The sequence below is a fragment of the Mesitornis unicolor genome, unplaced genomic scaffold, assembly GCF_000695765.1.
Source record: "Mesitornis unicolor isolate BGI_N332 unplaced genomic scaffold, ASM69576v1 scaffold14987, whole genome shotgun sequence".
NCBI classification, from domain to species: Eukaryota; Metazoa; Chordata; class Aves; order Mesitornithiformes; family Mesitornithidae; genus Mesitornis; species Mesitornis unicolor.
In genome coordinates this window covers 22,259-39,447 of record NW_010195942.1, presented here as the reverse complement: position 1 = coordinate 39,447, position 17,189 = coordinate 22,259, and the positions used below count along the sequence as shown (strand labels likewise).

General features: G+C 37.8%; 1 protein-coding gene across 1 annotated transcript in view; it reads left to right on the top strand.

Annotated features, from left to right (window-relative positions):
* Positions 1-6,215: 6,215 nt before the first annotated feature.
* Positions 6,216-17,189, top strand: part of PER2 (period circadian clock 2) — a gene marked incomplete at its 3' end in the record, with an annotated part of 33,226 nt that continues 22,252 nt past the window's right edge. The window contains exons 1-3 of the mRNA XM_010188294.1: positions 6,216-6,272; positions 16,046-16,520; positions 17,055-17,123. Coding sequence (XP_010186596.1) covers positions 16,147-16,520; positions 17,055-17,123 — 443 coding nt within the window. The remainder of the gene's footprint in view (positions 6,273-16,045; positions 16,521-17,054; positions 17,124-17,189) is intronic.

The following is a 17,189-nucleotide window of genomic DNA, read 5'->3' as shown; positions in this document are numbered from 1 at the left end:
GGCTACGGCCGCGGCGGTGCGAAAGGTCAGCGCCGGGGTTCGGAAGGAGCGAAAATAGAGGTGGGGAGCGCCTCGGGGAATACACGCGTCCCGGTCCGGCGGGCATGGACCGCGGCTTCGCCCTCCGCCATCCTCCTCTTGGGGAGACAGCGCTGTACGCAGCTGGCGGGGTGGCTTTTTTCACGTGTGGCAATGAGGAACAGAACCCCAGTGCGCCAAGGAGATGCGTGAGCCACAGGTGGAGTAGGCAACAAGTGCTGGAGATTCCTTTTTGGTGTTGCCTATAGTTGCAGGGACACTTTGTTCCTTGAGACCGATGTGCTGCTGTTGACATTAGTTGCATGCTATTACATGCATGATTACAAAACCGTTTATGTAAGTACCATTTCATGCAAATAGATGAGCAGTATGGTAACAGGCAAGCTGACACTTTAGAACTGACTCTTTGTAATAGGTTGGGATAGGATACAGTGTTTCTCTGTGTACCGAGGGAGCTCAAAAAGCCCCCAGAGAGGTCAGTATGAGGGCTCTGGTACTTGAAAACTGAAGCACTTTGACATTGTATTCCAGTGAAACAGTATCTTGTATAGGAAAGTGTGTATGAAGGATTTTGAAAAAAACATATTGGTTTGTTTTTAGTCTGTGAGAGGTCTTATATTTGAAAAAGAAAAAGAAAGATTCTGTGGTTTTCCTGAGGTTTACCATCTTGTATGGCTGAGGCTGAATAGCTACCACATATGTATTTACAAGTAAAGAGGAAAAAGTGGGACTTCTGTAATGATTCTAGGACTAAGATTGGTCATGTCAAAACTGGAGTGAAATACTGATTTAGTGTTTCAAGTTCCCAGTATCATTTTAACCATAGTTTGTTCACAGATGACAGTAACAGTTAACATTTGTCAGAACTGCAGCTATCTTTTGGAGCTGTCTTTTGCCTATTGTCAGAGTAAAATCTGAATTAATCACAATGATGGCAGTGAGGAATATTTACTGGAGTGCAAATGGTTTTGATAATGTAGAGTTGTTGGTAAAACTTAAAGTTGTCAAGCTGACAGCAAGGCCTTGATGGTGCGGCCCCATTCCATAAACGGATCCTGTTGTGTATTGGATGGTTTGAGGGCATTGAACTTGATGGAACTCAAACTTTTCATACCTTCTAGGCTGCCTTTGTGTCTGAATGTGTCTTTGATCATCTCAGTTTTGGGCACAGGGCTGTTTATGCACTTTACACGATGGCTCTTGAATACAAAATTTGGGAGCGGGGCTTAGAATTTGATTCGTATGAGGGACAGTTCACATATTGTTGCACTGTAACGTCAGGTTCCTTCTTGCTCATGTGTGTTTACGTGCTCTTATGATCTTTCTTTTTGCTCTTTTGTACTGAAACTTGTGTTATTTCTGCAAAGTGAGGAAGTTTCACTAGTGAAGTGGACTGCATCCTCACTTTATCCAAGGCTTGCTGTTAGCCGTGTGGTTAGGGTACTGTCCAGAGGTGAGGCATCCTTGTTCTGGACTGTGACAGTTGCTTACCTTGCTAGTAAGACATAATGGAAAAGAGAGGGCCTTTGGTCTAGAGTAGAAGAGAAAAGTAATATCCTTCAGTTCTGGTGGGGTTTTGGCTGCTTCAGGTGTTTATCTCAAGGTAGAAGGGAAAATGCTTTTTAGTTGGGTAGTTGGCCTAAGCATCCCACACTGTGCAGTGAAAGAGCACGGCCTGGCCTGCACTGCGAAGAAGTAAGGCATGGTTTGACTTGGCTAGTCCAGAAGGTAGAGGCATGGAAAGCAAGATTTTGGCTCTTGTGCACTTTCAGATTCAGCAAATTTTCTGGTTTCACTTACGAACCAAAGACTACATGGCTTTGCTTGACTTTTTGTTCATTTGTCAGTTCGTAGGACTTGTTATATGCTTCCTATATTTGTGTCAACACATGAATGCTATCTGCTAAAATCTAAGTAATCTTCATTTTTGCAGCTTACTCTTATTCCTTTTGGATTTCCACAGAGAGGCATTAAAGGGGCAGCATATTGTGGCAACTCTTGGTGTAATACCTTACTTTCCCAATTATTTTTCCTCCAGTCATAGGATTGAAATGTGAAACAACTCATTTTATCAAATAAACCTGAGCCTGTCTCTGGACAATATACTTTTATAGTAATAAATTTCCACTGTGAACAATCACATTTGGTGTGGTTTAAAAGCAAGTAGATTACCACTAGCCAGTAGAACAAGTAAATTATCACTGGTCTAGATCAACTGTAGTGTTTTATTTAGAGTTGCTATGGTTGGCCTATGTTAAAAGGGACCATCATGTTCTTAGTAAGGTGTTGTGTAATGCTTGGCATGAATGTCCTGTAGATGTTGTATTATACTGCTAACGTTACCACATCATAATTACTAGATAATCAGGTGCTTCTGAAAAAGAATTTTTGTGTCCAGTTTTGGTTGCATGGCCTAGAATTCCTCTGTGAGGATGGTGGGTTACTGATATTTTCAACTGGGTTGTCTTGCTCTATTCATATTTTCCATATCCAGTTATATCCCCATTGTGCAAGTTTTAAACTGCTTGCACATTTATTATGTTAACCTAGCTTGTCAAGCATTGAATGGCAAATGGGTCTGTTAATATCTGTATTGTTCTTTGTGATAGTTTTATTACTCTGAAGGGCTTTGACTTGTACTTTTGAGTACAAATGAGGCTGGGTGCAAACAAATGGTGCTCTTGAAGGTAATGCCGTTGATGTTTTGTTTATAGTGTAAAAGGTGCCTGTCCCTTTTCCTGCTTTAACCGCTGCCTTGAACTTAACTGCTGCTGTAGTGGGGGCCAGGCTGTTAATGTTGCATGTGTTGTTGGTAGTAAGGCAAAACTTTTGATTGCTAATTCTTGGTTAGTGAAGAACTACTCTACCTTCTGACACACAGAGGTTTTTTGGGGGGATTGTTTCTTTTTAACTACAGATGAGATACTTCCTTCTGTGAAGTATATTTAAAGGGCTTGGGAAAAGACAAGGCAGCAGTCAAAAACACACTTTATGGGCTACTGGATTTGCAGTGTCGCTGGGATGTCTTGGCCCCAGGCCACTCTTGTGAAATACAGTATGGCAGAGAAGACCAAAATGAAGAAGGGCCAGATGGATGGGTATTTCTGCAAAGGCTGTGGAAAGGCTCTGAAGTTACTCTTTAGAGCACGTTCTGTTCATGCTGACAGTGAGCCAGCCACCAGATGTAGTAGGAAAGCACCCGAACACATGGGAATCCGCATGCCTGAGCATACGCACAGTGATCTGGCACTGTAGTAAGTGGCTTAGTAGATCACCAGGCATGCTCGTGCAGCCTGCTTGTACTCTGCCTGCCAGCAGTGCTGGAACATGGACAGATCAGGCTTCTGTGCTTTGGTTTTGTATTTCTGAGGTTATCCTTTCAGCATATATAGGGTCTTTATGTCTGAATGCCTGTGCTGGACCTGTACCAGTCCTGTACAGAGACCTCTTACTTGGTCCTCTCTCACTTTTGGAGAGTTCTTGAAGGACTTCAGCAGTGTATTAAGTTTCATGCACAGGCAGTGGTTCTGGAGAGCATGCTTTCCCTGCTTATCCACATATGCAGGTGAGGTTATGAGAAATTTTTGTGTGTATGAAAGCTATTGTAAGGTCAAGAAAAGCTTTTGTAGAGATGTTTTCAACTGCTGCAGAAGTAGTGTGTTGTAAATCCTAGAGGAGCCTTCTGATTTCTCTGACTTGTTTTGGTAGTCTGATTTAGACAGTTTTTCTTGTAGGACACAATAAGAAGTGAGGCTATATTTACCTCCCTTGAGAGATGTAATCATGGAGTATGATTTCCCCCCCCCCTTTCTTTCATTTTTGCCCAATAGAAAGCAAAACCTTATTGGAGGTACTGAAGGGGTAGAGACTCAACATGTTGTTTGCATGATCAGTGAAGTGAAATACACAGAGATGTTTCCTGGAGCAAGGGTACAAGATTGTTCTGCAGATTGTGTGAGCAGGCTGTAGAGGATCAATGCAAGCAGTACTGATGTTCATCCTGAGCATCCTGTACTTCCAGGTGATATCCAGCCACTTCCCAGCAAGCAGGGCTTCAGTATGTGTAGTGGTTGCTCTGGAAGGCAAACATCGTATAATTAATGCCCCCTGCTCCTCCTCCTTTCTCTTAGCTTTTATTGCTAAGCAGATATTATATGGTATGAAATATCCCATTGGTGAGTCCCTAGCTGTGTCCCATCCCAAAACTGTGTCCATCCCCAGCCTACTGGTGAAGGAGGAATGTTGGAGAGACAGCCTTGATGCTGTGCACTGCTGGGCTGTAGCCAAAACCCTGGTGTGTTATCAAGACCTTTCTAGCTGCCAAAACAAAGCACAGCACTATCAGGACTGCTATGAGGAAAACCAGTGCCATCTCAGCCAGACCCAATACAAGCTTTTGTATGTTAGTATGGTGTTTGTGCTTGACGTTGTTACATGTACATTTATGTTTCTGCTACTTAGTTTCTTTAATTGTACAAAGATTTTCAGTATTTAAAGCACTTCTTTGATTTCATTTACATCTCTACCATGAGTTCTTCTGTGACTCGAGCTCTTATTTCTCAGTACTAACATAGCCAACTCATAACACAAGTACATAGTGTTTGCTAGATTGCTTTGTGGAGTGTATTACTGATACAGTGGAGGCAGTATTAGTAATAGTCAGAGAATTTATTTGGCATAGAGTCTTCCCAAATGGGACTTTCATCTAACTGAAATCTTTAACTGAGTATGAACGGCAGCAATGTCTAAAGAATAGCATTAACCCAAACTTTTGTAAATGTGGTACCCATGATGAAATTCTTCCCTTTCTCCTAAGGGAGAGGGAGCAGTAGGTGTGAAAACATGCTGCTTAATGGAGATGTCAACAAATAATTAAAGTTGAAATATGGTGGTGTAGATGCATCAGATCTAGTTTCACCTGTAACAAAGGTGAAATACATGACTTCATGGTGGGGTGTGGCAATTTTCCCCTCCTTTCTGTAACAACACTTTTCCTCAAATGTATAATTTTTGTTATTTTGTTCAAAAAGGACAAGGGTTGTCATATGCAAATATTAAAAGAGTTCTGGCTACTGATCTGCTTAATAATTTCTTCAGTTCCACTCAGGAAGTGAAGAGCATTTTCTGTTTACAATCAAATGTCTTTTTGAACTCCCACTTAATACAAAGAATTTTAGTTCGCCTTTGAGAAAGTACCTGTTGCAAGACTGGAAGAAAGGATGGCTGGAAACTAGCATGAGGCAGATAAAGGAGACTGTCTTTAGCATCTTCACAAGATGTCTTGGCACAGGCTGCAATCATCTTGTCTGTCAGGGATGTATGTCTGTGTGCACCTTTTTTTGTGTGTGCTGTAGGTGCTTCAGGAACAGAAGTGACTGATAGACATAAGCTTACGTCCACCTAGGAACCATCACTTGAGGACTGAAGGGCTTATTATTTTCCTGTTTGGCTCTGTGGGACATAGCTAAGGAAGCTTCTTTCCTTGATATTTTTTTTAACAGATATAAGTAAAAGAAGTATAAGTTTTAGTAAGCTGGGTACAGCTTTTGCTTTAAGAATGCATACTTTTTTTTTTAATATGAAACTAGTCTTAGTCGCAATGTCAGTACTTTTTGCTCAGTTGAATTAGCTCTTTGAAGAGTTTTTCATCAGCTAAGGCTAATTTGGAACTTGTATTTTGGTAGTGAAATGTTTTAAGATTGTAAACTGTGGAAGAAGCAGCATAACTTAAACTTAAATTCAAATATAGGTTACCAGACTTTATACTAGATAATACTCATTTTTCAGCTTGGATGCTCTCAGATGAGTGAATAGTTGATTTTTAAATACACTGTGGTGTTATCTGTATTATCTAAACAATGTTCTAACAATAAATTATTATGGAGATGGAATTTTGGGGGTTTCTTATGTTTATAAAGGGGACATAACTCAATAAAGCTATTCTGTGCATAGAAGTTGGATTAAAATATTTACTAATATTTTGTACTTGTATTTGTAGTCTTTATAACTCTCTTATAACTCTCATTTTGTATTTGTAGTCTTTATAACTGTTCTTCATCTGTGGAATACGCATTTTACATGGTTGGACTTGTGTTATTAAGTGAACTTGATTTACATTTCATAAATAATTTTTTATCTTGGTTATAAAACTTGGTGTTTGTTGTCTTTTTTTATAGGAATATATTGATGACACTTTCAGATTTGGAAAGATTGTGATTAGTACTTTCATTAAGGTAAGCATATTATACTGTCCCCAAGAAAGTGATTTATAATACCAGTTCTTTCTCAGTCTGAACTGATTTATTTTGTTGTTGCTGCTTTGTGTGCCTCCTTTGAGCTGTAATGTCAGAATACTGAAAAATAAGAAGATATTCAGCATTAAATTTTTGAAGACCTGTTGTATGAATCATGAAGTGCATGGAAATGATGTGGCTTATCTAAATCTTTAGAAAACTGAAGTAGAGTGTAGTGTCCAATATCAAGTGCTACATCTGCATAGTTTGTGAAGAAGTTTATTCATTACTTCCAGTTTCTGATTACCCTTGCAGATGTTTTAAGAAATTTTAATACTGAGGAAAATTCTGTGGTCCAGAAAACAAAATAGCTGGTGTAACTTAGATAATCAGGATGATAGCTCAGGAGGAGAATGGAAACTGTGATGTTTCTGAGCTTTGCTTTAGAAGGCAGGTCATAGCTTCCAAGAGTGTTTTTTGGCCAGTTATGTTCAGCTATCTAACAGGCTGATCCTATTCTCATCTCTGTTTGAGAAGTTGAATACATGACATCAGAGATGCTGGCTTTTGCATGTTTGTTTGATGTGTGAGAAGCTGATGACAAAAAAAGCTTATTATAACTCAGATGGGATGTATGATGGATTAAGAAATCAGAATAGACAGAATTATGGAAATATTTTGCAAATGAAGAGAAGTTGATGGTTATTAGAGTGAAAAAAGGAAACAGCTGAGTTTGAAGGAGAATGGTGGAGGCATGTCACCTGGGGTGTAAAGAAAATTTATCCCATTGGTTTTGTTATATGTGATCTGATGATGGGACAATACTGGCCCAAAACAGGAAAGGGAAGTAGAGCAGTTCTGGATAGTACTGTGATACTGCAATACAGATGAAATTGTAACTGAGGTTTTGAGGATTAATACAACAGTGTCTGGTTAGTCTAAATGATTGAAAAAAAAAAAAGACTGTTTTTCTATGGCTACAAAATGTTACCTGAATAGGATCTTATAGCTGACAGTGTTCTCTTTTCAATGCTGCAGGTGTGACTTCAGTTCTCTACGTAAAGTGAACATGGTTGAGATCCTGTAATACAGGTGTGTTCCCTAAAACAGGTTGTTCATTCTTTTCTAATATTTGAAGTCTTCTATGCTCAGAAAAGAAATCTCTCTGTATCAAAGGAAATGTCACAAGTTCTATATTCTTAGTATATTGATCAAATTAGACTTCCTTCTGTGAAAAAGACCTTCTTGAGATGCCTTACATGGGTGAACTCTTTTGTTCTTTGGGATTTGGGCGTACTCAGTCACCTGTACATTTCTTCTGATAAACAACAGAAAACAATCAAAACAATTGATAAACAATAGAAAAAGATTAACTACCTCTAATTCTACTCAAACTGATAAAATGCCTGGTTTGAATGACTTGTATTTAGTTTCAGATAAAAATTATTTTGGTGTAGATTTGTCTTAGCTTTCAGTTAAATTGTAGAAAGACTTATCACGAGAATTTAAAATTGTGTTTGCTGTGACTGCGAGTATCCTCTTCAAACCTGAACTCCATTAAACGTTTTTTTATCTATGAAAATGTCATGGGGGAGCTCATCAAACTAGAGAAGTGCTATGTCACTTCAGAAATAGTCAGACAAGACCTTGTGACTAATTTCTTGTAGGTTTTGCTTAGTGAAAGTAGACACTTAGCTCCATAAAGGAAAGTTAAATAAACTCAGTGAGATGAGTTAGTGTGACGGAATTGGATGAGCTGTCTTTAAGCCAGGATTTAACTAGTGCTGAAAGACATTCCACATTTTCAGTATCCAAGCTAAAAATTGCGAAGTCTGCAAGTAGGTCCAGATATGGCAATTTCTAACACTTCTTGAGGTCAGAGATAGCTTATAATTGAAATCCTGCTTTATCAATTTATAATAGAAACAGAGGCAAAACATTTAAAGAACCAATGTACACAGATTTGTATCATAATCTGAGACTTGTAGAACTCGTATTGGCTTTGCGACGTTATACGGAATGGAATGTTGTGAATAAGTTCTTCCTTAAGTCTGGCCAACACAAATGTACTTTTAGCAGTTGGTAGACGTGCAGCATTTTAAATTAAGGCATGTTAACATGGGCCGTCTTCCAAAATGGTTAGCTTGGGATTTGAGCACTGTTTCAAATTTTCATTCCAAACATTCCTTCTGCATATTCAAATTAAGAACTTAGTGATGTAATTGGTTGCCACAGAAATGTTGATCTTCTGAACTTCTGATGTTTGTTCTACTATTTCCTTGTGTTACATGGCAGTGGCATGTACCAACAGACTTGGTTTGCTAGATTTAATGGAACAGCTTTCATACTTTCCTTGCCAAAATTCCTAATGTCTTAGGAAATTGCTTTTATTAGGAAGAATAATAGTGTTGATGAACTTTGTTAGTACAGACTTCTGAACATAGGGGCACACTTTTACTGCGAGGGTGAGTGAGCACTGGAACAGATTGCCCAGAGAGGCTGTGTAATCTTCATCCTTGGAGTTATTTAAAAGTCATCTGGAGGTGGTCCTGGGTAGCCTGCTCTAGGTGACTCTGCCTGAACAGGGAGTTGGATTAGATGACCTCCAAAGGTCCCTTTTGACCTCCGCCATTCTGTGATTCTGTGAATTGAAATTTTGTAACTGCCTAGGAAACCCTTTTATTAATGCTCATACAAAGCCTGCAGTGATGTAGAGGAGTTTAGATCAGCTGTTAACGTTATATTCTAACCAGACTTTTTAAGCAGTTGGAGCTCCTTCCTGTTGACTGTATCAGGCATTTTGCTCTGTTATCTATTGGAGGGTTTGGCCTCCCATTGTTAGTGACTGTCAGCCCATGCAGACTGTGTACATATTACACATGTACATAGTATGATACCATACCAATAGTGAATCAGAAGGGTTAGTTTAGTGTAGAAGATTGTTATTTTAAAAGTCTGTAAGACCTTATTTTGCACCAAAAGCGTTTAAAATGCAAAGTTGTATCTGATTCCTCTGCTGGATGGCAGTTTCATGTTTAACCAACATTCATCTGTATAGGCATGGTGTAACTGTGAGGATCTCTCTGGTATCTGTTTGAAGAGGACACTGTTGGGGGGCCCAGGTATTTCTTTTATATTTTGTAGTTATAGAGGTGTCCGGACTCTGTAATGGTCAAAGATTTCCAGTAGAAGAGGATGAGACAAGAATTAAATGCATGTGGGAGACTCTGGACCTAGGCACTTCATGCTTTTGATGCTAGCTGGGAGGGAGCTTGCTAAACGCTGTTACCAACTTTGCATAGAAAAATCAGGTAAGAAACATGCATAATTGCTATGATTCTTGTTAGTAGGAAGATACTACTTCTCCCACCCCACTAGAACTTATGTGGAAAATACATCATTCCGTGTTTGTTTTATCTTAGAAATGTGATTTCAGTCATATATATGCTCATTCAGAACTATTTTTTTTTATAAACTGGGAATTACCTTATTTGAAACTAAAGCATTTTTAGCCTTAAAACCATACTTATTCTGAAATTCAGGTTTGAGTTTCTTCACTGAGGAAGCAGTCTGGTTCAGGAAGCATTTTTACTATGGGTACAAAGGCCCTGGCCTGGTGCTTATGCTGACCTCTTCCTGTGTAGGTGCTGCTATAAATTCAGGGGGCCACTGGATGTCTCTGAACCAAGGCTATGTCTTGATCAGTTCCTCTGGTGTAAAGTGGCAGCTGTAAGCAGTGATTAATTAGGATCACCTTTATAAAGATATTACTAAATTTCGTTTAAATAACAGTCCTGTGTTCAGGATTCTCTTGAACTGGAGAGTAAATCCTTATCAACAAATTGTGAAATGAAGGCTATGTAATTGAGATGTAATGGAAGCACTTATTCTAACAATGTTGATAATTCTATTGACATAAGTAGAAAACTGACTTACACCTCATTCCTTGTTAAGGAAAAGAGCAAAACTTGTTTGTGATGACTTGCAGTGAGATGAGGAATCTATTAAAAAATAAAGGTGGTTTTTCTTTTTTAAAAATGGAAAGTCTTGCAGGAAATTAAGCATCTTTTCTTATTGTTTGTTCTTATAGTCAACTCTGACAATACTGCCATCTTTTTTTTTTCTCCTTCTAAGAAAGTATCCTAGTGAAGATTTTCTATTAATTGTTGTCGCTTGCCACCAAAGAGTGAAGCTCTCAATGTTATTGCTGCTGAAGTTATACAGTTAGATAAGTCGATTCTTGCTTAATTGTTTGTTTTTCAACATTTTTTCCTAACGCTTTCCTACTACCAAGCATTCAATTATTGTCTAATTGCAGAGGGAGAATGCATTCATTGTAGATGTTAATTTTCAATTTTCTCTAAAATCGCGTGATGTAATTAAACCCCTGCTAGTTATTTGTCATACAAATAAGAAAGCTTACGTTTTGCAAAGCAATCATCCAGAAGACATGTGGAAACTCTTCTTGTTGATAAGATCTTCAGTAAAACTGAATCCTGACCATTAGGAACGTCTCCTATTGGTGCTTGTACTGTTCAGAGTCCCCAGATATCTCACGTCTAACGTAGAGTCATAAACTGTGGTGTGCCCCTTGCTTCATTTGGGAATATTGGTAAGTTCACAGTAGTTGCAAATTTAGGCTCAAATCTTCAGATCTTCTCCTCTTACTCAGTTCTTGAATTAGATAGTTTTGACTCTGGATTTTTAGCTTTTCGTTCTTTAAATGCCAGTACTAGACATGGTATTTTTTTGTGTGAAAAGACAAATTTGGCAAAATCTGTTCTCTGAATGTAACAAGATCTCTTCTGAAACAAGGTTTTTGAGCTTAAATGCCATAGTTTCAAATGAAATTTGCCTCCTTGGTGTTCTAACCCTTCTTGAGGGTTTTTCAAAAGCTTAAAACCATTATTTCTTCAAGCATTTGTGCACACGCATTTTGACATGGTTTTCTGGAGACACTAAAGTTCAGGCTGTTTCCATTGTCTTACTGCAGGATAAAGGAGCTTCTGTAGCTAATGAATAACCAGCAGCCACTTTCTGTACATCTAACCTGGCATATTAATGCCTACTTTTGTCCTTTGTGCTCAGTAGAATTGTTGCCTTTTTCATACCCTGCATCAGGATCTTAAAGAGTTCTGGTCTTTGCCAGAATGACTTTGGGAGGTTTGCTCTCTCTCTGGAAGAGTAGAATGTTTTTTGTGAGCCAGTTGCCTTAAAATCAAGCTTCAGTGGTGCCAATCTAAGATAAAAGGTTTTATTTACAGAGTCAAAATAGACAACCTTCATTGAAACATTAGAAAGGTGGAGCAGAAAATAAAGGAAAAACTGGACTAATGTACTCCTCTAAAGATCAAACCTGAAAGAGATCTTCATCTGTTTCATTGTGACTGTCTGCACTTACTTACTGAATTTGGTATGAGATGCAATTACTTCCTCAGACTGTGGTAACAGGAGAGAACCTCGGACTGGGAAAGCATGCTAGCTTTTACCTTTTCATTCTTGTGTGATTATCACTTGGGAATTTATTCAAGCTTATAAGCGAGATGAATATGTGCAGTTTATTATGGCATTTTTACTGAGATTAGTTTCAATGTTAATTAATCTCTCTGGGATGGCTGACCCTCTCTTCTGAAGTGTTTGCAAGGTGCTTGCATATGCATACAGATGTTCCACTTAAGGTCTTCCTCTGTCTGAGAGTAAAGTCTAGTCAGTTGCATCGGTTCTTATCTAAAATTACAGGCACAGAGCACGGCGTAGGGTAATTGCCAGTCTGTTCTTTTGTCACAGTTATCCCAATGTCGTCTTAGTAAATCTCTCCAAACTTATGGCATATATCAACATTATTACTTTGAGCCATCTTGGTTTTTTTTATTTGTTATAGCAGTTCTTGTTTTAGAGATGCTCCTTTTCCTTCTATCATTGTGTTTTTCTAGTTCCTTCATATTTATTCTTCCTGTATTCCTTACTCTGGCATACGCCTCTGACACTGAGGCTTTGGAGATTTAGAAACAAGAAATTTTGTGCAAGATTGACTTTGAACGGCATTGATTTTCCAGTCCTGCCTAAGAACACCATCCTATCTTAAGGAGTTGAGCCAATTCTTCTCAAAAGATACCTTTAAAAGGGCCAAACTTGTATCTTCTGCATTACTGGGATACTGATTTTATTTCTAGCACCATTGTCCTTGGCCTCTAAATTGTAGTTGCTGTAATGTAGTTATGTAGGAACTGTGTAGATACTTACTGTGGGCAAAGCTGCAAAGTTCCAGCATGGTGCTAGTTAGAGGCAGAAGTAACTCAACTCAAGCATTTCCTGACACAAGTTTCTGCCAGGTATCAAGAGGAAGAAGATTCATATAGTATCTACTTTAGCCCATTACCTATTTCTTTTGTGTTGGTGATTCTTTTAATTTGAATCTATTTCTTAAAATAAAAATAAAAAATCCTTGAAATCTTGACTGTCATTGAATTACTTAACTCTTGTTCGTGGAGGCTCATGAAATTCCTCAAAAGTTATTGGACAGCTTATGTATGTATTTTGGGAACACTTTTCTGCCACCTAAGGAAAGCACTATTGAAGTTTCCTACAACGCCTGGCAGAAGTTCAAACAAAGACTCTCCATGCTAGTTATGGCACAATTGCATTGACTTTTTAACTTCCAGAGATTACAGAAAAGACTTTGGGAGAATAATTTTCCAAGATTGTTCAAAGTAAATATTTGCAGGCAACTCTTGAGGCTGAAAATACTATGGCATATGTAATACTCTGGCTTCACAGTTCAGGAGAAAATGTTTCTCATGCTTAAAGACCAAAATACAAAATGTTTACATTCAGAGTAGGAAAGCTGTGGTACAATCATTGCTCTTCCCATAAATAGCACAGTTCTCCTGATGTTTGTGTTAGTGTAATATTGGGCTAATTATCTTTAGAGAATTTAAGGCTATGCTAAGAGTCTGTCTTGTGACAGTTTGTGCTTATGAACCTATTGATAGTGACTTAGACAGTTTTCTTTATGGGATTTTAGTATAGCAGCCCAAAGTGGGCAGCTCTAAAGAAATCATGTTACATGGCTTATCAGCAGGTAGTGTTATTTGGTTTTTCTCTTGTAGCTAAAGCTCTTTCTAAGTAGCATTTGGTCAGAAAAATAGGAGGAAACCGCTACCGTGGGCACAGAATGTAGTATGAGGAATTTTTGATCTCGCCTTGAATTCCTACGTGTCAGACCTCCTTTTCAGGTGATGCTGTGGCTGTCTATTTATGAAAAGCTTCATTTTAATCACAGAGGGCTTAACTTACGTAGTTTTGATGTGCATAAGGCATTTATTTGAAGTTGACAAAATGCTGTAGATGATCTCCAAGGTTACTTTAACCTTCACATAGAAAGTAAAAAGCCATTCCATTACTCTCCAAGTAGTTTGTTGGAGTACCTTACTCACTGAATCCTCTGCAGAACTTTACAATCTCAGTGCCCTCTGAGAAATAATAATACAGATGACACATAGGAAATATCTTTTTGAGAGTGGGTTCAGTTATTTAACCAGAGATGCTGTTAATTCTGCAGTACTTGAAGTAGCGGTAAGAGCATTTCCTGGGTGAGAATACATTAAGACATTAATAAAATGCTCCTTACCTTTTCAGTACCAGGAGGTTTGTCTTGTGTGCTGTCCATATTGGTATTCCCAGTGCCACCTTTTGTATTCTCTCCTAAGCATTTTGAAGTTTTCAGTGGCTCTTGGACAGAATGAATCATGGCTAGGCTTGCTTTGTTAAGCATGGGTACCACTAACCAGTCAGGCTCATTAGAAGCATGTGTGACAAGAGTGGACTACATACAGGGACAGAACTTCATTAAAATGTCAAGCTGAGTAAGGCAAGTGAAAGTGTGACCTCTGTCTACCAGACAGATTAAATTGGAGATGAACTGTCTCATCTAGTTAATCATTAGGCACCAGAGTATGTGCTGTTGTGAAATAGTACTCGAGTTTCCTCCAAGAGTACATATTCTTTTATTGCATGTTGCAGTTATGTAACTTTGAAGACAGAAGTGGCTTATTAAGCCCAGAAAAAACCTGTTAGAGCTACCAAAGTGTAATGTACTGCGTGTATGGTGCTGTTCAATACAACAGCATAATGGGATGTCCATTTAGTCTGGATTAAATCTCCTGAAGTGAATACATGCAGAAGTGATATATTTTACTCTACCCAAATGAGACTTTTTTATCATTACCTATAATGAAGCACTAGTGAATAATCTTGTAAAGAAAAGAAAAATATTTGTATCTATATACCATCACTTATAGCTTAAATGAATGTCCTTAAACTACACTTCCTCTTTCAAATGAAAACAGATATCTTGCATATTGCTTTGGCCAAATGAGTAAACAAGTAGTATTTTCTTCTGCAAAACTCATAATAAGTGTAAAATGTCTGGAAAAACAGCAATTAGGAGGGTAAGAAAATAGTTCCAACGTTTGGGTTTTTATTATGGTGGGAGGGCAGTTGAATCATAGTGTGTTTTAAATAAATATTAAGTTGATGCTTTCTTTTACAGGCTTTCTAAAAATGAATAAAATTTATACATATAATAAATAAAGTATAAAAAGATATATAATAATATATATTTGTGTTTAAAAGGAAGCTGCTGCAGTTCATATTAGCAAAACTTAGTTGCAGATCTTTTCATTTGACTTTGTTATTGCAGTCAGAGGTTTCTTAGTCAACGGTTGTAATCCTGAATATTTTAGAGAAACAAAGAGGAAGATTCAAACATAGTTCTGTTGTTTTAAAAAGAACCCTCTTTTTTTCTTTGATGAATTACATCATTCAGAGAATATTAGTTCATGGTTTTGCAGTATTACTGTCTCTATGGGTTGCTGAAATACGCAAGGAAATGAGTCAGATTAAATATCTTTATTTTATTCATAAAGTTGGAGTCCTCTAGTACTTCTCCTTTGGCTCTCCAGTATTAGTCCGTTCTTCAGTCACTTCCATACACGCTCTGGCCTTGAGCCTGTTGCATTAGAAATTGCTTTAGAAGCAGGGATTTCTTTCTCTTTTGTTTTAAGCTTACTTTTCTGAACAATGCAGATTTTTTTTCCCCTAAATTAGTGGTAATCAGTAGATAAAATTATTTGCAGGGTTATTTTTTCTTGAATTTTTGTTCTTAAGTAGGTGGGTTTTTGAACTTAGTTTCCCTGTTGCTACTATACGTTCATTCTACATTCCCGTGTGGCTCTTGTACAAAGAAAGAAATGAAGAATTGGCCAAAATGACAGAACTGATCTTAAAAAGAAAAAAAACCCAACAGGATTATGCATTTAAAAGCAAAGAAACAACAAGCCCAAGCAACCTCCAAACCAAGTAGGGACTCCTCTGATGTCTGTATGCAACCTTTTTGTTTATCAAGGTGATCTGGAATCCAGGGGAGTGGTTTCACTGGGAACAGTAATAGCTATTGTCTAAATCTAGGCAGTAAAATTATCAAGCATCAAGTAGGTGAATAGAAAATAAATGACCATTTAGGTTTTAAGGAGGTGTTTGTTTATTCCACTTCTTTTTGTGTGTTTACTAAAAAGTAAGTAACTTTTCCATGATAAAACATTGTTAGGTTTGCAATTATATTTAACTTACTTTTCACCGTTTAGACGCTGAATACATTAACCACAAATATAATTTATCACTTTTAATTTCATCAGTCAGTGAGAATTCCAGTTTGTCAGCAAAGGCAAACAAGAAAATAAGGTTGTTTTTTTCTTCCTTCCCTTCCTCCTCAGATTTGTGGGTCTGTGCTTCCACACAGAACTTGTACAGAGAGAAAGTTCTGAATATGGCTTGATTTGCTCTTGGTCTTGGCAGTGTTTCTAATGAGTGTCCCATGGACTCTATCAAGTTCAGGGGGTTCTACTCTGGCACTGAGGAGCAGAACCCTGAGCAGCAACCTGGTGTCAGTGAAAACGCTTCTTCGTCATTCTCTTTAAAAGAGCAACAAAAAATGAGTGATTATTCTGGACTTGCAAATAGCCACAGCCAGATGATTGCTGAAGACTCAGAAATTCAGACCAAGCCTGAACACTCTCATGAAGTTCTTCAGGAAGATATTGAGATGAGCAGTGGATCCAGTGGAAATGACTTCAGTGGAAATGACACAAATGAAAACTACTCGAGTGGGCATGATTCTCATGGCCACGAATCTGATGAAAACGGGAAAGATTCAGCAATGCTTATGGAATCTTCAGACTGCCATAAAAGGTAGTAACTAATGCTAAATAAACTTCACTTTCCATCAGATTGTAATTTCTGAATAACAACTGTTGTATAAAGTGTATCTTCAGATTGAAGCTGAGTGTTAACTTGTACTCTCATGTGATGTAAATTGTGTACTATATTATAATTCATGTAGGAAAGGTCTCTAGTGTTCTGTAAGCCAGCTTCATTTGAATCTTTCTTCTTATAAGTGTGTGTTTTATTTGCCTTATTTGTATAATTTCTTGTAAACCAACTTCTATAGTTGCAATATGAAAAAGTGTCAATCTATTCTTGTGTATGCTATTTTAATTTATTAAATAATAGCTTAATGTGCAAACCAAAACTACAGTAAGAGCTTTCCCAGACAAATGTGTAACAGCTGTAGTTGCCGTTTGTTGTACCAGGCAGAAGCTTTTAAAGTTGTGGGGTTTTTTCCTAGATAGCCAGTCATTAATAGGAAAATATAAAGCTAAGATGAACTAGAAGTTGTTTGTAAGGTTTACTAATATTAATTTCTTCCTATCTTCTTATTTCTAGTTCAAGCTCAAATGCATTTAGTCTGATGATTGCAAATTCTGAACACAATCAGTCTAGCAGTGGATGCAGGTAGGTATTGAGTGTGTATTTTCAGTAATTTGCATGTATGTAGTTCTGAATGCTGAAAACTAAACA